Source organism: Plectrocnemia conspersa, unplaced genomic scaffold (assembly GCF_051122295.1).
Source record: "Plectrocnemia conspersa isolate PC_06_02 unplaced genomic scaffold, ASM5112229v1 ptg000010l, whole genome shotgun sequence".
In the NCBI taxonomy this organism is placed as follows: domain Eukaryota; kingdom Metazoa; phylum Arthropoda; class Insecta; order Trichoptera; family Polycentropodidae; genus Plectrocnemia; species Plectrocnemia conspersa.
In genome coordinates this window covers 10723514-10739805 of record NW_028277174.1, presented here as the reverse complement: position 1 = coordinate 10739805, position 16292 = coordinate 10723514, and the positions used below count along the sequence as shown (strand labels likewise).

The 16292-nt window shown below is 31.5% G+C and overlaps 1 protein-coding gene and 1 long non-coding RNA gene across 22 annotated transcripts in view; one reads left to right on the top strand and one right to left on the bottom strand.

Moving 5' to 3' along the window:
- LOC148230599 (furin-like protease 1) overlaps positions 1 to 16292 on the bottom strand; it is a 313965-nt gene that overhangs the window by 34667 nt on the left and 263006 nt on the right. For all 21 annotated transcript variants that reach the window (XM_088194195.1, XM_088194191.1, XM_088194197.1 and 18 more), the window contains one exon: positions 6816 to 6944. In XM_088194195.1, the coding sequence (XP_088050321.1) occupies positions 6816 to 6944 (129 nt within the window). The remainder of the gene's footprint in view (positions 1 to 6815; positions 6945 to 16292) is intronic.
- Positions 1390 to 5657, top strand: LOC148230604 (uncharacterized). Its single transcript, XR_015810928.1, has 2 exons — positions 1390 to 3681; positions 3735 to 5657. It is a non-coding gene; the product is annotated as an uncharacterized LOC148230604 (long non-coding RNA).

Here is a 16292-nt window from a genome sequence, read left to right as displayed (position 1 = left end):
AAATTATTCAACAACTTTTCAGATTAGCATATTTTTTTAAAAGTCATCACACAGGTCTGTGCAGCATGGATATATTTTTTTTAAAAATGATAGAAAATAATGAACTTTTTCCACCTCTTCGTTCTTTATACACTTTCACGGTAATTTTCGTTCACCACACCGCCAATATTGGCGTAATACGATTGACGTTCGCGATCTTTTATCTTTTGGCAAAAGTGTGTCAAGCGGTAAAGGAATTTTCTTAATATAAAACGACACCGGATGCTGCGGAACGACGCTCACCGCTGAATTTCATTTACGTCTGCTTCGAAATTTATGGCTCGGCATACTATGCAATTTTTGCGTGAAAAAGTGCACGAAAATCGCGGATGTCGTAATTGCAATTTAATATCATGTAAAATACATAATTTATTAAATAAACACTAGAATTTACTTAAATAAAATTTGTATAGAAATTCAGATGCATATTTCGAGATTCAATGAGTCGTAATGCATATCTAGACGAATCTATCGTGGAAAATCGAGCAAGCTTTACGAGGACGTTAAAAGCTCCTTCATAAATGTATTCATATTTATTTCATGGGATGTTTATCATGGATGTTAAATGAAAATATCCGCATTTAAACAATATTTTATCTCTGAAATTATTTATATTTAAAAGCCGAGTTTATTCCATAAACGAAGCACGCTATTAATTATGAAATGCTTATTATCGAATTAATTATGAAATATATTTATTTGGATTGTTATTTACTCAGGCGAGTAATATTATAAGAAAAGATGGATGATTTAACATAAGATAAATAATAATATACTGATAAATATAGAACATTTAATTAATTGTCTATTAATTAAATGCCTCTCTTACATCTAAATTGCAATTTTTATTAATATTTTCGCTAATCTATAATCAGAATACGTATTTTCACATTTTTATGGCTGAATGTGACTGAATAGGCATACTAGTTTTATACGTAACTTCAATAATAGCAAGTAACTAGTTTATAATAAACAACACATGGTCAATATTAGATATGTGACGTTAAACTATCATTTAAAAATATTTAGAAAATCATTGAACACTGCAATTTTAAATATTTATTCAATAATAACTCATAAGTTATTGTAATAAAAATATTTTTATAAGAATTTTAGTATTGGATATGTCTTTATTTGATAAATAATTATGCATTATTATGAAAGTCAACTTTACTTAACTTTGTAAAGCTCAAATAAAAAAAATATATTGATAATAAACAACGGGGTGTAAATTACAAAGCAAAAATTGTTGGAAGTCGGTGATTAATGCATAAAAAGCATTGGTTCGAATACTATAGGAAACTTTGTGTGTTAAATTTTTTACTATGAAATTAGTTATTATTTATTTAATTTGAATTATTTGCAGTCGTTGCTAAGATGTGTATTTTGTTTAATATGGAGTATCACAGGGATCCAATCTGGGGCCTGTGCTTTTTTTTTACTAATAATTAACGACACAAATGCGGCAATTGATAGCTATCAATATTTATAATGACATACGAATGTTTCAGAGTATTCACACAAATCCAGATTCACTCTCGTTACGAAAAGACCTAGAGTCGGTGTGGAGGTGATCGATTGAGAATAGACTACCAAGTGTCATATTGTCATATTCTACAGATCTTCCTGCTCAGTGGAATTGTTTTAGGGTTTAGGTGTAGGTGTTTTAAACAGAAATACTTTCGTCAGTGAATTGGGAGTGACGTTCAAGCAGGGATAAAAAAAACGTATGCACGTTGCCAAAATTTGCGATAAGGCGTCGAATATACTCGGCGTTATTGTGCGGAGCGCGTGCTACTTTATAAACGTATTATCGATTTTCGTTCTGTATGATAGCGTTTATTGTCTGGAATCCATATAAAGCAAAGTACTCTTTGTTTCTAGAGAAAATTCTACAAAAGAGAGTACGAGTCTTTATTACCTTTTTGCTAGGGGCATTGAAATACAATTCATTGTATCCTCAGCAAAGCATTTTTTAAAGTTGCTGAATAACAGTGTCGAAAATTTATCAATGATCGGCGACTTTTCGGTGCAAGTGCCTTAGAAAGTCGCGATCGCGACCCTTATTCTTGACCGTTGCGGTCATAATGTTAGAGCTTGAAAACGCTCCTCTTGCATGAGCGATCCAGCTTTTTAACGAGCTTGTCAAACATAATGATGGTTTTAGCATAGATATGAGCTATTTTTTTGTTTATAATAGAATAAAATTATTTCCAAAAACAATATGGTGACATGACGACAAAATAATTACAATTTTTTTGTTAAAATTTCACTCACTTGTGACGTCATTTTACAATGTTATTTTTTAATTAAATAAAACATAAATTAATCTATCATGATCTGATATAAATTGCTTTTATGTATATCCTAAGAAGTAGTTCATATTGCTCATCAATTATGCTATCAAGTCAAAATAAAGTTGTTATTGCCTCTCTATAAAACTGTTCAAAGGGAATGTACATTATGCGTAAATTTCATTATGCGAAAGCACATCCATTTTATTTAATTTCTTTGCAATGAAATCGTAAATTTGGCGAGATACATGCGAGCGAATTTTCTCAGGAAAAATATCAAAATTTCATACGACCGTACCTTTGAAGGAGTTTAATGTCGGTAGCCGACGTTTGTAACACTTCAGTAGGTCGATTCGTGTAATTTTTTGCACAATATAATAATAAAATGAAGCGTTTGGGCGAATAAAAAATATGTTCTTATAAAATAAAAAAGAGGGAGAGATGCGGTGGTGGTGATAATAAAAACGGCAACAAAACTGTCTACCGCGTCCCGGGTGATTTATATCGAATTTTGTCCAAAAATGGAACAAAATGGCCGACGACATCATAGCTGCACAATACACTTTGGCATAAGTCCAGCGCCATTAAAAAGTAAACACCAACTGAGCCGTCGCCGAGTTTTTCGCAAATTTAACAGCGTGTAAGGGGATCGCTGATCCAGAGGAGGAAGTATTTTTCCATGTTTTTTTATTCAGCGCCGGATTTTTACGTCTCATACTAAATTGGTTTTCATAATATAATGCATAAATTTCGAAAACCAACCAAACCGAAGCTGGTGGGCGCATAATATACTATTAATACATCGCATAAATTAATACGCATGACAATGGCGTAGATAAACCAGATTATTCATTACTTGGGGACAGAAAAATAATTTGGGCTTTATTCGTATATTCTTTTTATATTTTTAATGATAAATCTAGCTTAGACATTAGTATTATAATTCAAACGCCTATAGATTTTGGGCTTTGATCACATCCTGATATTATTCCAATTGAAAATGTCCAGCATTTTAAAGTTTCTCTATACTATGTAAATCCAATGCTTATTAAAAGTTAACTACTTTGCAGACTTTGAATCGTCCACACCAGACAGACGTCAAGCCCACAGGCGTTGTAGTTTGATATTTTTTATCGATACTATTAAACATTGTTTTTACAAATTTTTCTGAAAATCTTACTTGGGACCTTTTGCTGAAAAGCTCATAGCCGCTGAGAGGCATTGGTGCTTATTTTTTACCGAATTTAAGCCGGTTTTAATAAAATTAGCATATTTGAATTATTTCACATAAAAATATATGAGATGCTTATTGGCAGAGAACATCCTTATACAGAAGTCTTTACTGATAGTATTTTTGGAATTCACCAAAGACCAGATACATAAATTTATTTTCCATATTAGTGCGACTTACTAACTTAAATTGTTTAAACTACAACTCCTTAATTTGGGTCTAAAAAACATTCAAAGAAACAGGACACAATAAACTTCACAATAAAAAATAAATTTAAGGGGATGTAAAGTTATCTAGCAAATAATGAAAGGATTTGCAGTTTTATAGAAGGAAAAAATTTGCTTGTTTACATATATTATAAAAAATTAATATGCAACTCTTTTGGAAACAGCTTTAAAAAGAAAACATTTTTAAATCTTTTGCTAAAATATGATTCGAAATGCTTAATTGTTTTGTAGACGTCTTCAGATCATATTAGAGAATTTGTTATATATCAATCTAATAGATTATTTTAGACCAGCAAAATCTATGTTGGTCCAGTCTATTTTAGTTGGGCTGAATCTTCATTACAGTTTACATTTTATTAGTATCATTAAATTTGCTTCGTAAATAAATCGACACGATTATTCTGTGTACTGATAAGAATAGAGCTTCATTATTTATTATGAAGCGTTATTATGATACACATTTTTAAGATCTCATCATTGCATCATCTTCTAATAAGGATATACCTTTTGCGCCATCATGTCAGTTTCTCCAGCGTCTCGATTGAGGTTTTCAATGTTGAAAAGAAGGCATGTCAGAGCATCATCTAATTTTGAATCGCTGGAGGTACATATATAAATTATTTGAGAATTATCTACATATTCACGAAGCATTCTATTCAAAATTAGTTTTTATTAATATTTCATTAAGCTTCTTTTATTTTGTAAATTTTCCATAAATATGATAGAGTGGATGTATATTACTAATGTGAACATTTCAAAAGCTTGTACACTATGTTTTAATTTAAAAGTATTTTTTAACACCATTTAAACATAAAAAAGAGAGACTGTATCAAAAATCTAGCCACAATAAAAGAAAAGAAAATCTAGCCACAAAAAAAATATTTTAAGAACCACCTAATAGCAAATCCGTCCGAGACATTAATCATAGAAAAATAATCTTTGTTTGGAAAGGATGCGCACTAAACGATACATTCTATCTTGCGCATATTACTATTGTTATTTTACCCTTTGGTTACCGATCGCTGGATTAACCGATTGAGCCGTTAATATGTTAAGGCGTGTACACATTTCGTTGGTGTGTCTAAAAAGCGTGTGTAATGTAACATGAGAGATACGTGGTAAGAGATGTAAAGAGAGACGCTGTGAAAGACGAGCCAAAACATGCCAGGATGTTGCATAGACCCGAAAAACATCATCGGATCGTCTAGCATCATCACTGAAGCACGTCACAATATACCCCATCTGATCCACGAAATTACAGCCGACAATAATAAAGCTCGACATACCAGCAAACATTGTTTGACTTTCAAGACTATATTTGTTCATAAGCATATGATCCGGTACACGTATTTTAACATGAATGTGTCACATAATTGTGACGTCATACCGTTAAAAATAAATTAACCAAATTAATGTTCTTAAATTATAGTTAGTTTTAAAACTTTCATAATGTCAAATTATATTTAGTTATTATGTTTATTTTATTTTAATTTATTGTCAAATTAGGTTTGGTTAATTTGTTTATTTTATTCTACGATTAATTCTGGAAACAAGCAGTACAGAAATATATAATTTATAAATTGGGCTACTAATATAAATACTAATCTGTGATTCGGTAGCAATTTGTTTATTAAAATTATTTTATCAATAATTGAGAAGCAATAAAAGCAAATAAGTGTTGTTACACACGCGCTGTTAACGCCTTATGTTATAGTAGTAGATTTACATTTATTGTACATATACATATAGAAATATGTTTTGTTATTTTTGTACATTACTCAACATAATTAAGTTAACTATGTTTTATATAATACATTTCTTTGAAAATTTTAAATTTAAGGTATATATTTGCACGTGTTCGTTCTTGACTAACTAGTTTCCAAATTAAGTATTGACGGTTTCCAGATATTTTTTATATCACAGTACTATCAATGTAATCAAATTTAATTACATAGGGGTGTTCGCATTCTCTCTTTCCAAATTCCACATTTAAGAGAGCATTCAAATCCCAGGCGTGTACGTAGAGATTTAATATATAAACTTGCCACGGAAGAGAAACTCGTGTGATATCCATTTACAAGCGCAGACGTTATTTGCGCTTTATGTGGCGGGAAATTCAAAAATTCATCTCGAATGTAGCTTAAAATTGCAGTAGCGCAATAAAAACAGAATGTTTTTGGCAAATGGAAGATATTATGAAAAAGTATATACATACAAAGTAGCTACAAATGCGGTTGTGATGTTAAAGTAAACCGTAAATGCGCATGCACTTTACGCTTATTTGTTTATAAATTGATGTTTTATTATACTTTACAACTTTGATTAGCGTAAATTATAAAAGTTAGTTCAAGCCATTTATTTACTTTAGGTTGCCTCCGACTGATCTTCTCGAGTATTTCCTCTGATAAAACCATATAATTAACTCTCAACAGCGAACGCGGTGCCCAAATGTTATATGACATGTAACGATTCAATTTTTTTTAGTTTTATATTTTACAATATTTGTATAAATATATTAAAATTGTAAAAACGAAAATAGTAAAAGTTTTTATTAAAAAAAGTTTATTTTTTTAATAAAAGTTTTGAGTACTTAATTAGAGGACTATTGTATACCAAGGGCTGTATAGTCAATAGTAATAATGATCAAAGTGATATAATATATCTTAAAAGTGTCACATAATACAGGATATATTTTTGCTAAAACAGCTCGTGATATTTATTGTATAAACGACATATAATGATGAATGGAACAAGTTACGACGGAGCTCAAGTAAAATTTTGATACTTTGGCGATGTTTTTTAATATGCGAAAAAGCATCGGAGATATTTCGGTGTATAAATCGTGAATTTATGCTGCGCGATTCGCGATAGAATCCGATGTATTCAACGAGCTTTCGAATAAACACAAATACACAAAAGTCTTCCGAGCGTTCGAGATCCTATTCAATTTGGCGTAGAGCGCGCTTTGTATTTATGATCTGAGATATTATGTATGTTTTGTTTGTACTATCATATTATACTCACGTAGTTTGCCAGTAAATCTGGATGGTCCTTTTCAAGTCCGTCGTCGAGGATGGTGACCACTATGCCTCGTCCCGTGACTCCTTCCTTCCAGGCTTCAACGACGTTCATGTCCAAACCGCCGCCGCGATTCTAAAAGTACAAATACAATTCGTGAGAAGAGATAGAATTTTAATTTAAGAATGCAAGCGACAAGTCGAGTTAATTTGAAGCGAAGATTGCGAAAGTAATTCAGCTCGAGAAACGTTTCGTGCAAATATTAACTCGGCGAGTTTAAATAACGGAGAGAAACTATACCATCTATCGTCGTACACAAAGTATAGAAATATCGTCGAAATATACAATATACCAACTAATTGATTTCAGTAAAATCATGAACAATACTTAAACAATGTTAATGTATATATGAATTAAATTAAGAGATTAAAGCAACGTGTGATTCGAATTATTGTATTGTTAAACAGTCCATGAAATCGTTAGATATGAATTAGCCTGCGTTGTTTAATACATTTTAATGTAAAAAACTACCATAAAATTTCAGTCACTTTATCCATTTGATTATACATGTGTAATTGTGTATATAATGTACATCCTATTGGCTTTTATTAATTTGTGGTATTATGCTTTGGAATATATCTTGTTTAACGTTGTAAGAGGTTATTAAATTGTCATTTTATTCATTGCGTTTTCAGACGTTTCTCAACTGTAAGGTGAAATTATATTGATAAACAAAGCAAACATATTTGTATGTTTTTTATATCATTAATTAAATATGCCATTAGCAAAATCTGATTTTTGTAAGGTCACTATTGAATAAATTAGATGACTAGATCTATATTAGTAATACTAATAAACTAAAAAAATAAAAAGTTTTCGTTAATAGTAAATAGCTGACTTAATTGTCGATTTTGTGTATCTATTGCTTTATAAAATATATAATATATATACGTGCATACATACATAGTGACATCAATTGAATTTCTCACAAAAATATATTTTTTCCGAAGAATTTTCAACATATGTTATACGATTTATTATATGTCAATCATATTATCTACGTAGTGAGATTATATCGAGTTTCAATGTATTTTTTTATATATATTATATATGTATATTTTATACTTTATGTTTTTCATAGATAAAAATATCTTGATTAAAACTAAAAATGTTGGTTAGATATATAATAAATCTAACTTAATTATTTTCAGGCCTCTATAAAAATCTACTATAGGCAAATGCTTAGCCCACTTCAAGCGATGCATTATGGTATATTTGAAAGCAACAGGCTCTCGAAACAACTATACTTTATTTTATTATATCGACATCACAAAATCCTTGCGAATCAGTATGATTTTTTTTCTCTCAGAACTTTTCATTCTAAAGCATTGAATCGCGAAGTCACTGAAGCTCAAAGCTCACGTCTCGCAGCCATCTACCAAAACTGATCTCACTAAAGTTGAATGAGCACGTGCTTTAGTTTGTATGTATATAGTAGCTAGAGAAAGCTTTATTATTTAATCGTTAAAAACTATCCGTTAGTTATAAACAATAAACTGCTTGTATATATGTTCCTTTAAATAATTATAAAAAATATAATCTGTAATATAATTTATAGCCAATTGATGTCACTGCAGCTGGATTTTTTATAAATTAAAATTCGACTGCCGATGCCGGGGCTCGAACCTGCCACCTTAGAGTTACTAGTCTGACACGTTACGGACTACGCTATTCCATCCTTGAGACTATGTAAAGTCTACAATCTACAGTTGATAAAAGCACCGTTTAACTTAGCATAGGATATGAATATTATATCTCAATTCAAATTTAATTTAAAGATTTTTTGCGAATTGATTCTCTGATGTTTGAAAAATATTATTATTTATAGAATAACAATGTCTTATAAATATGAACTTTTATCAATAGTATACATACAATATAACATTGTGCCATATATTATGTGTAAATGATTTTCTCCCTATTATAAAACGTGTAGTTATATAAAATACACACGAACAGCAAACAAAAACGTTTCTCGTAGTAAACAATCCATGAAATTATAATAAGGAAATTTACGCTTGCGCGCAATAATAAAATTTTGCACACCATGCAATTACGACGTTTGCTGTTTGTACCTTTACGGCATTCTTTCCGACAACCCTTTAGGGCCCACGTAAACAAAATACAAGTACCCAGGTAGAAAAATACATAAAACATTTATTAAAATAAGGCGTCGCGATAAGGAAAATTCTTTTTCTCGCTTATTGGTATTCGAAGCGTACTGACGATATCGACAATATGTAAATTCCTTGTTTGCTCGAGAGCAAAAGATTCGAGGTTATGTTTTTTTGAGTTCGTGTCGCTAACGTGTTAAACGCCCCGAGAAAAGTTTCCGCGTGCCTTTTTCTGTGACGCTGAGCAAGAAAAAGCGTATTTAAATCGCCTGAAAAACTCCTTCACGGTGTTAAGGAGTTAAATCTATGATGCCGCATCTGGGCTCGACACTTTTGTATTATAAATATATATATACATATATATTATATATATATATTAAACGTTAACGGACGAGTAATTGATTAGATAAAAAATAAAAAAAGCACATTTTAATATAAATAGTAATATAAAATATATAAGAGTTTAGAAATTGTATTGCTTCTTCTTCTTATATTATTCTTGATGTCAAGAAAGCCATTTTAAATTCTAACTTACGAATCTTTGCTGACTAAAATATTCCATTAAATACAATTTATCGAGAATTGAAATGGTTATATGTCTTAGCACACATCAGCCAATAAAATGGTTAGATTAAGCTTTATCAGATTTAGATTTTATTCTAAATTTCAAACATTTACACAGGGTGAAACATGTTATCAAACAGAGCTTATAAGTAAAAGGATAAGAAAGGATGATTTTTTAAAGCTATTTTGTCACCGGCTGCTGTTGAGCCAACACGTCACGATTGGTTATATTATGAAGCTTGGTAAGTCTCTATATTGTTCTAATATATACATTTTTTGGTCCATAAATATGTCAAGGGCAAAAATTTCATGTTATTTTGTGTAAAATAAGTTACACAGAATATATTCAAAATTTATGGAAAATTGAAAAAGTTCAAAAACGCCATTGCAAGATTAAAAAAAAATGGTGATAGGGGTTTGAAGGACAACTCTAAATTAAGAAGACCCATAAAATTATATAATCAGTTTTAAAGTCGCATCGTAAAACCATTAAATAATCATTAGTAGAACTTGATTGTAAAAGATCTTATTAAGAAACTTAGGGGGGGGGGGGGAATAAGCATAAAATTTGGCTTCCGCACGAACTTTCCCTAACGTATATTGAGCAATGTATAACTAGCTGTTCGTCTCTATTGTCCTGACATGAAACTGAACCATTTCTGAGAATAATTGTAACTGGTGATGAGAAATGGGTTCTATACAACAGAGCTAGCCAACTTGTTTGTTGTCGGGATCAATATTTTTAATAAAAAAAATAGTCCTGAGCTACTTATCAAAATACAAATATTTTTTTATATTTAGAATTTTTAGCAATCAAATTTTGTTTTTTAAGATGTCCAAAATTGTTTAAAATTATTTTTAACAAAAAACCGAGTCTTATAAAAGAGAAATTAAAAAATTGCCTAATCTGCAGAAAAAGTTATAAATAGCAATGGAAATTATTTTACAGCATAAAATTGTAGTTCTTTTTAAATATTTTTTTGTATGAAAAAAATACATTATTTATTTTGCTCCATATACATATACTTAAAGGTAAACTATGTTAAAAAAAGTAATAAACTACTTCTAGATTAGGCGGCGAAGTTTTCAATCTATCCTAGTATTGTTCAAAATACCGTTTACAAGAACAAAAGTATACGACAAGAAAGCTATCCGACTTTTAACTAGTGTTGATTTGTTATTAACTGGATCCTTGTGATTATTAAACAATTATTGTCTATCTTTAATAAGTTAGCGTGTTCATCATGTTTCTGATAATAATAAAGTTTGCTGTACGTTAGAGAAAACTGTAATAGAAACTGTTGAAAACTGTGCTTTGATGTATTCAAAAACTTTAGTAACTATGTAATAAGTGGACCTAATAAAGTAAATGAATATTGCTTGTAATAAATTAAAAAAATATTCATGTTAGATATATTATGGTTAATATAGGTATATTAACATAAATAATTACCAGTACGAGTCAAACTTTTTTTAATGAAAATATTTATACTTAGCAATTTATAATATTGTTTTTTACATCGTTCAAAAAAACGTGCGCCTAGTAAACATTACGTGGGTTTTTTACTCAGAGATAACTTACAGCAGCTGGAGGTCCCGGGATATATCCTGGATGAAAATGGCCCCTTGTTTGCAATAACTACAAATCTTGCTGGTGACCTTATAGCATTTTGGGCCAACCATCTGCGGTCGGATGATACACATATTATTCACTACACCACGCATATTATACGCTTTTATATAAAGTAAAATCCATTCTAACCAGATAATATGAAATCTGACGTGTCAAATATCAGATTTATAATAATGTATCGGACACCCATTTTTTAAAGAATAAGGCGTCCACTTTTTTTTCCATAGGCGCTTATGATGGATGACGGCAAATAATTGATATGTGTCGTTATTGGAGAAACATCCTGGAAGAGGTTTTTCCCGTCTCTTTTCTTGGGGTCCAAGTTAGACGGCAACTTTGTAGACACCTGTCAGCGAGAATGACAGGCCGAGAGATGTGTGCAGAAATAAATTGATTCCGTGTCAGTGAAACCATTCATTCTCGCCAGCGACGTGACAATGATAGAGTAACAAAACAAACACTCGGGCTTTCGTAGTCGTTAATAGGCTAGGATTATTCGACACGGCTATACAGTGTGTATGTAATTTAAATACTAATTTATTAGGTCGAAGGGGGAAAACTCCACGGACTGATCGATCAGCGGGGCATGTGTGACATGCGTGCGGTATTTGAAAAACGGTTATATGGGTTATTCGTGGAAAATATAAAGGGCGATACCATAAAACCAAAGTATACCCGAGTGGATAGTTATCGCGGCGCTCTCGTTATGACACACTGGAATTTATACGAGACAATTTCATACACGTCCTTGAAGGAGATGTTCCAGAGCTTTTTATGTATTGAGTGGTAAAAGTGTGGGGTGATGTAAGGTCACATTAAAATTTCGCCAAAGTGACATCATGAACTTTTAAACTATTTAGATTTGGAAGGGGAAAATGCGAGCTTTATAGAGCTCGCTAAAGACGGCGATAAAAACGATCGTCTTAAATAATGAGTGTCTTAAAGAACAGATTTATTATTTTACCTATTTATTAATGGCACAAAGGCTTCAGATTTTATTTAATATATTATATTCATTGTATATATTAGCACGATAAATATATATCATTTATATGTAACTGTTTAGCAAGGGGTAGACATTTCACATTAACCTCGATATTCGGTCTAGGAGATTAAAATTATTAATTATAATATTATAGCAACAATTATTTCGATCGATCAACTCAGACAAGGTCTTATAAGATTATGATGATTTACTAAATCATGTTATTTTTTTCAGGTGATACAGTAATATAATATGCTATTAAGTCATTCCAATCAATTTGCTAAACAAATCTGTTTTCAATAATTAATTAAAAAAATAAATCACATCAATAACTTAATTAAATAAGACTGATAATTATGTGTATACACAGATTTTCAATGTCAAGTTATTTTACTTTACATCAGTAATATCTATTATATACATTTTGTCAATTACAAGAAAATTCCAGTATTAAAACATAGGTCTTGTACAGGACATTAAATTTGCTGTAACATGTATGCTCAAACTAAATTATTTTGAATTCGTTTAAAAGATTTTTTAAATTACCTCATTTCTTAGGATCGTTAAGCAAAGCAAAGTAATTGGAAGAAAAATATTTCTCGGAATATAAGGGTGAAAAGTTTTAAGAAAATTTCCATCACGAAATCCCATTATTGAATATTTAATGTTTATATGCAATATAGGGTATATAATTACTTTGACCGTACTTTGAAATGGAAGTTAAAAAAATAATATAAGATTAAAGTCGTATTCGAAAGCTCAAAAGAATTTGTGCAGTCGCTTCAATAGTAGACTGCATCGTTGAGTATCCTTCTCAACTCTTTTAACCCCTATGTCTAGTTGTTTTTTTTCAATAGCGTAAAGTTGTTTTGATATTTTTAATTCTAAACATCAGGTAATGGTTTAAAAATACAAATTTATTATTTACGATCAAAAATCATTTACTTATTGGCTTGCTGGGCCGATGCATTGGGTGCTTGATACATGGTGGATCAATCCGAGTATTCTATATTGCAGCACTGTAAATCAGACAGCTGTCAATAATCACGCCTGTTCAAAGTGGCATATAATAGTTTGCAATAACACATAGCTTACGAAATGGGTCACTTAACCACCGTTAAACGCGTTAAAATTGTTCAATTGTTCTACAGAAATAACAATTCTGTACAAACTGTGTATCGATATTTACGGAAAGATTATGATTAATTCCATCGTCCTATTGAGCGAAAAATTGAAAAAACTAGAAGCGTTGGAGATAGGGTAAGACCTGTGCATCATCGTAGTGCCCATTTAGCCGAGAATATTGCTGCTGTAAGAAAAAGTGTGGCCAAAGTTCCGGAACTGTTGATTCGTCAACGTTCGCAGCTTTTGGGATTTTATTATGGCTCCTTTTGGCGCATTTAGATAACACAATAACTGAAGTCCAGTCACCATGGATAGTAAAGAATTTACGTGTATTGGGTGTTAGAGAAACAGGAAGTTGATGCTGATTTTTCAAAGAAAATTTTATTTTTTGACGAGACATATCCATCTCTCTGGGTATGTTAATAAGAAAAATTGCCGCATATGGGGAGAGGAAAATCTTAATGTAATTCACAAGAGACCATTACATGCCCAAAAAGTGACTATTTAGTGAACATTTTGGTCAGGCGGCGTCATTGGGCCTTACTTTTTTAAAACGATGAAGGTCGGACTGTTTAAACAAGAGGGCGCAACTTGCCACGTATCGGGTGCAAGGTTGGATGTTTTGCGTGAAATGTTCCTAAGTTACATTATTTCATTGAAGCACTTAAAAACCAACATCCAGTTTTTTAAATCTAAGATAGTGATCGAAAATTACATCGAAAGGATCGGGTGCTGCAAGCAGTCCAGAGGCGGCCATTTAATTGATATTACATTAGTAATAAACAAGTATTATTGCGAAATTTGTGAAAACATATCTAGCTTTATTTCATGGGATTATTTACAAAGTATCACACTTTATTTCATTTTAAAAATAAACGTCTAATAAATACATCAAAGAGTTATCATAATTTAAAATAATTTTTATATTTAGCAAAACCTGTTTTTTTTACCGTATATTATTATAAACATTGTATGGGATTTCCTACTTGAAACTCGCGTTAACGACGGTGACCAAAAATTATCATTCATCAATAAGGATAACTGCCCACTGACAACATACTGTCATGGACGCTCGCACCAGAGAGAGAGAGAGATCAATCCTACTTTTTAAAAGCGTATACATATTTCGTTGTTCTAAGAAGTGAGTGCAATAATTGGCTGGATGATCGATGTATGGTTGTGATTAGTCAGCGAGTTTTGCGACTGGCAGACGCGACCCCACCGACAGACGCGAAGATACGGCTTGAGGCTATCGAACATGATCATCGCAACATAGAAGAACTGACCTCCAGACAGTGTCTGAGGATCTTCCATAGAACATCATCCCTCCGCCAGCTTGTCCATCACTGCTCGGAGAAAACGATACTCGCCTATTATAGTAACTCGTAATATAGATGATATAATCTAATAAATTATTAACAATTTCCATCTGCGTCTTACTGGCTGCGAAGTCACACCCCTTAGGGTTACTAAGCATTAAAACATAATTATTGACAAATTCACTAAAAATGGCTCAAACTCCTTTAAAAAAAACTTTTAAATTGCAAAGGGTTAAAATCGTCATTACTTCGTCGGTATCTTGGAGGTGATCGTTTCTGGTTTTGGTATCCAGTGACTATTTTAAATAATACTTAATATAAGTATAGTTTACAAGCCTATAAATATACTATTACTTTGCAGATTATGATATGCTACTGACGTAAATAAACTAAGCATATAAAAGGGACTCGAAATATCTACTTAAAAAAAATACGTTAGCGTATTTCATTCCACAGGCAAATGCAAAACTCATAGAAGCAATAGCAGAAGCTTCTCCTTTCTGCAGATATTTTGAAATAGAAGCCCGTTTGCCAACTTAAGACATTCATATAAACTTTGAAATTTAGGTGATTACTATAAATTCGGATTTAGAGTAAAGCAATCATACAGAATTAATCCAGGGGCTTAACTCAAGTTTATTCGGGTACTAAATATTTAAGTTTAGACGATTGATCCTTTACGATTTGGACCAACCTAGGTCAAAATTGACTCAAACAACTCGATCTGTAAAGTATAATTATATAATATAATACATAGTCCTACGTGAATTATTTGAAAAGTTTCTCATATGTATCACCGAAGACACAATTGTGTCTGCGAGCTCTTTGACATGCTAGATGGGTCGAGTTAGAAGAGTGACGTTTTGGCATTACTGAACTAAATTTTAATAAGGCGACTTCAAAACTGCCTTCCAGACAAAATATTACTATTTCTTTTGCATCTCGAATGCAAATGGCAATCTCATTCCATCTCATAGTTGCATCGGCGACAGCCACGAGTTACGCGGGACGTTACACTTCATCCACTATATTTTATTTGTATTTTCCGAAGTGCCGGCGCCACGCCGGTAAGCGCGGGGCTTACGAGAGATTTCCTTTGATCCAATACAAAACCGCGCGGCGGAAGGTACCCCGGGATGAAAACATCATACGTTTGTTCGAAAGTCTAACACGTTTTGCTTCGCAGGCATTCCGACACGGCCTTTGTATCGAAATGGGCGCCCCGTTTGAAAATTTACGCCGAGTAATTTTCGCGAGCGCGGAAAGAGCACAAAAGAAATTTGCAAACGAACACACACATACACACAGATAAGATTTTTTATAAATATTACCTTTCGCATTTAATATATATCAGATGTATTGAATTCTGAAAAAAGATGTAAAAATTTGGGTCGGACACTGGAATCATACACTGATCAATTTATGATAATTTTTATATGTATTTGATTACGTACATACACGTGTCTAGCACACCTATAGAACTGATGTTTAAAAAGTAGCGTTTAATTTAAATCTGAAATTTAATAAATTTTCTATTTATCTTTACCAATTTTTATTAAAAGTTACGAATAACATATTTTCAAAACGCGAAATATTAATTTAGGCACTCTTCTATTAACTAGAATATATTTAAAAATATTTAAAGACAAACAGCGGCTAAATTAAAATACAACAAATTTTTAT